Below are 4,696 nucleotides of genomic sequence, written 5' to 3'. Positions count from 1 at the left end.
CACCTATGAAATTAGGCCCATCTTAAACTACTGGGATTGAAGACACTGAAATCTGTTGATCTTAATCTGTTTTCTTTTCATTTCATTAGGTGAACGTTGTGTTTCTTCAGCATTCATATTTAGGTTAGAACAGAAATGATTTGCACCTTACTAATATCATTTATTAGCTATTTTTCAAAAATTAAAACTAAAAATATCCCCTCAGGTTTAATAAGATACGAGCACAACCATTTCATTTCATATTTCTGTTCTTCACGTTGTGGCAATATTGAACCTTTCTCATATATGGATGTAAAAATTGAGAATTTCATCAGACATTGAACACGAGAACAACCTAAAGGTTTCTGTGAGAAACAACTATATTTTTACACTGCTCAACCAGTGAAAGGTTGTATACAATTTACACTAGAAACACTTCAATTTCATTTCACATTTCTTTTCTTCATGTTGTGCCAATACTGAAGCTTTCTCATATATAGATGCGAAAATTGAGAACTTCATCAGTCATTGAACACACAAACAACCTGAAGATTTCCGTGTGAAACAACTATATTTTCACTGCTCAACCAGGCAAAAAATGTATACAATTTACACTGGTAACAATTTGTGATGTTCCATTGCCTAACATTTCAAGCCAAAAGCCAAAAGTTTCTTTGCTTGCGGCTGTTAATTACATACCCACCAATTCTCTTGCTCTGCTTTCTGACAGCTAGTGTCAGACAGTCAGCATTATCAATACAGTATTGTACTAATCCTCCTTTCTTTCTTCCAAAAATCCTGCACCATTATTGCAATGTATCAGCATGTTCTTCTAACTGTGCAAGGATTGGCGTAATAATATTTGTACATACCTCTCAAGCAATGAAGGCCTTGTTTGCCCCAACACCAACAGAGATGCTTCTAATTTCTTGGTGAGCCGGACAATGGTAGTTGCCCTCTCTCCTTGTGTTACCAGTACTTCAACATTAACCTGAATAAATCATACAAGCTATTTAAGATTTATGTGAAGTTGAAAACATTTAGTGGCTTATTTCACATATCGAGATTAGACTAATGACAGTACGCTGAGGCTAAATGGATTTTACTTGCTTTGCCTGATTAATATCTATAAAGCTCAAATCTTTAGCTGCACGGACAGTTATAAAAGCTTGCAACCCTTTTTTTGTGAGCTCACATCATGACCTCCAATGTGGATCTTGCAATAAACATTGTTATAATCTCACAATATTGTTTCAAAAATAAATAAAATTATTCAACACTAGTGGGCCACTAGAATTTACCATTGTTTTAATAAATATAATAGACAAAATTCATAATAAACTCAGGTCTGTAAAGGGGTTTTTGTTCATTTGTAAGGTTAACAGTGTTAAGTTGTCCAATAGGCTTTCAGCCACCCAAATGGGATGCCAAGAAGGGATGAGTCTGGATGCAAATCTGAAGTATAGATACCTATCCAAACCCAGCATGGCTGAATGTACCATTGTTTTCATAAATATAATAGACAAAATTCATAATAAACTCAGGTCTGTAAAGGGGTTTTTGTTCATTTGTAAGGTTAACAGTGTTAAGTTGTCCAATAGGCTTTCAGCCACCCAAATGGGATGCCAAGAGGGGATGAGTCTGGATGCAAATCTGAAGTATAGATACCTATCCAAACCCAGCAAGGCTGAAGGAAATCCATTCTATAGGGCGTAATTCCAGATTTCAAAACATCTTTCCTTAAACACCTTCCATATTATAATCACAATAATAACAAAAAAAATGAGCCCCATAGAGACCTTGGCTGATTTGTGAGGTTGACAAAGTACTAAGCCTTCCACCAGTTTCCCCTGCTGTGGTCAAGCCAACCATAGCCATCTTATTACAGTGGTGGATATTTATGTTCAGATTTTATTTCACATTAACACTCCACTCTCACTCTCCCTGCATGGCAGGTCAAAAGGGAATGAAGTTGGGTGTAACTGCTAAGTGAATTTGGTGGAATAGATAGATAAGGCACAGTCTAATTAATCAACGTTTTTTGGCCAGAATCCCGCAATATAATTTTTTTATGAGATTGTAAATTTTTGTCGTTTAAAATGCATTTTTTTTGCACAAATGGATTCAGCGCGATGAATAAGCGATGTAATCTTTTTATGAGATTATAAATTTTTGTCCTTTAAAATGCATTTTTTTTGGCATGAAACCCTCAGATTGTAAAGATTGCAGAGCCCAAACTTACCATTCCAAAAACATCGCTGCCGGATTTCAGGCAAAATCAACCAGAAAATATAAATGGAAAAGGTCAACAACGTCGGTTAGTTAGACTACGCTAATAGATAATCCTGGGCTTGACATTGAATAGGTGCAGTCATTGAATAAAAAGTCCTCAGACCTGGCACCTCGTTGAATAAAAAGTCCTCAAACCTGGCACCGCATTGAATAGGTACTGCTAATAGATAATCCTAGGCTTGACATTGAATAGGTACACTTATTAGACCTGGCACCACGTTGAGTAGGTACTTCTCAGACCTGGCACCTAGACTCGATGTTTTAATATATACTCCTCAGACCTGGCACGTAAAACGAAAATCACCACGTTGAATAGGTACTTCTCAGACCTGGCACCTAGACTCGATGTTTAATATATACTCCTCGATGTTTAATATATACTCCTCAGACCTCCCACCGAAAACGAAAATATGATATGCATTGCAAGTCTTGACCTCGTTGTGTCTTGGTTGATTAGATGCCACTATCCTTGACTTCAAAGAGCATGTTGTGGGAAATGAGGCAGCTTCCCCCCAAAAAAACCTAATGGCTTGTGATTCAATCCGGAGGAATGGATGTGCTTACCATTTCTCTTTGTGGGCAGTTCACCCTGCTAGAGAAGGCTGAATTGCTGTTGCTCCTCATGGACTATTTCGGCCCAGTAAAAGGGGCCACGGGTGATACTTCCCTTTAACCAAGTGTAAGTTTATTTAAAACTAAAAAACAAAATAACCAGTTACACATTTAATCCGGAAAAAGATCCCCCTGTCCTTGACTTACTGTACGTACTATTTGTATACAGAGAAAAGGGAAGAGGCCACGTTTTAATATAAATCTCTGCTTTCTTTTAGGCACAAACTCTACCAATATTCAAAATCAGAAAAGCCATGTCATATATACCTCTGGCCTGTGTGCTTTGCAGAGACGTTTGAAAGATGTAACCAACTCATATTCTTTTGCATTAACCAGCCTCTTTGTTTGAGAATGATCAATCACATCAGAAAACCCATCTGGCAAGTTCAAAACAATTAAAAGAAAATAAAAAATCTTAAAACACATTTAAATGCCCACAATTACATCTAGATAACCAACAGGAGTTACAGAGAGATTCAATCCATAGATAATAGGCACCTATGCACATAAAGTTGGGGTTATTTTGGTTATCAATGACGTTCAAGAGAGTGACCGTATCAAAGGCATTCACGACATGCGAGAGCGCCCACAAGAGAGCGTGCTTGGCTTCTCTCGACCCGTTCACTGCAACAATCACCCTCTTCCTGGAAGTCGAACCCGCCTTCTCCCACTCCTTTTCAGAAAAATTCGCCGAACCCTTGCTGGCACTCAGCTGTCGCAGGATCGAACCCCCGCCTCGCATTTTTGAAACCCCCTCTGACTCTTGCACTTCTCCACCATCTCGCGAGCTGGGTCTTCGGGGATTTGTATGAAGGAAGAAGCATGAAGAGACAACATGGTGCCAGAGCTGTCACGGGTGCGGAATCTGTGTCAGCAGAAATCCAGATGTTTTGAACATGATGAGGGGCGGTAGGAATTTGAAATCATTTGGACTTTTGGAGTATATGGTGGCCTTATCTCCGAAATCTGCGTATACACCTAACGTGTATATGTTCATCGTCACGGGCGACCGTACGCGTATTTTGACCAGGGGTTGGAGGTGGAGAAAGGTGACAGGATAGTGTTGTTCTTTTCAGTCCCATTCTCCAATCAATCACGACGAAAGCATATCCAGTGCTATTATGAAGTAGTTTATCTGTTTTGAGTTTTTTGGGCTTATTGTCTGGTTTAATTTGCCTATGATTCTGTAAGGATGGGTTTAAGTTGTGAAATCTCTACCATCCATCCATCCAAGTGGTGTAGGGGTGTAGGGTTATCTGCCTTGAATCTATATATGCAATAAAAAATTGATTTGTTATTATTTTAAACTATAAAAAACTGATTTTATTATATGTAATAAAAAATTGATTTTGTTATTATTTTAAACAATAAAAATCAAAACTTCACTACAAATAAAATGTTATTAATTATCTTTTATCATAATTTTTTTAGGATAAATACGAGAAGATTTTTAGTCTATATTAAATTAAAATTTGATAAAAATTATTAGAATCGCAAATTTAAATTGTAAACTCTCTCCAATCTATATCTCTTAAATTTTTTCATAATACTAAATCTATATATACTTTTGTTATTATTTTAAACAACAAAAATCAAAATTTCACTAAAATATAATACTATTAATTATTTTTTTCATACTTTTTCTCACTTAAATACACTTTCTGCTGCCGTGTATTTACGTACAGTGTATTTAGGAAATATTTAGGTACAGTGGGGCGCTAATTTTGTCTACTCCTGCTAGTACTTTGTCATGCTAGTGGTACTAATTCCATTCCATTGATAGCATCGTTTACATTGCTGTGATGTCGGTAGT

The 4,696-nt window shown here is 36.9% G+C and overlaps 1 protein-coding gene across 1 annotated transcript; it reads right to left on the bottom strand.

Moving 5' to 3' along the window:
- Positions 1 to 257: 257 nt before the first annotated feature.
- LOC149146159 (uncharacterized) lies at positions 258 to 3,829 on the bottom strand. Its single transcript, XM_089447835.1, has 4 exons — positions 3,382 to 3,829; positions 3,151 to 3,260; positions 852 to 970; positions 258 to 777 (listed from the first exon to the last, which is right to left on the bottom strand). The coding sequence occupies exons 1-4, from the start codon at positions 3,623 to 3,625 to the stop codon at positions 630 to 632; spliced, it is 621 nt and encodes a 206-aa protein (XP_089303961.1). The 5' UTR covers positions 3,626 to 3,829; the 3' UTR covers positions 258 to 629.
- Positions 3,830 to 4,696: the final 867 nt, after the last annotated feature.

This window comes from Pinus tabuliformis, chromosome X, assembly GCF_031772625.1.
Source record: "Pinus tabuliformis cultivar Carrire ecotype Pingquan chromosome X, CPIR1, whole genome shotgun sequence".
Classification (NCBI taxonomy): Eukaryota; Viridiplantae; Streptophyta; class Pinopsida; order Pinales; family Pinaceae; genus Pinus; species Pinus tabuliformis.
This window is presented reverse-complemented; position numbering and strand designations above follow the sequence as displayed.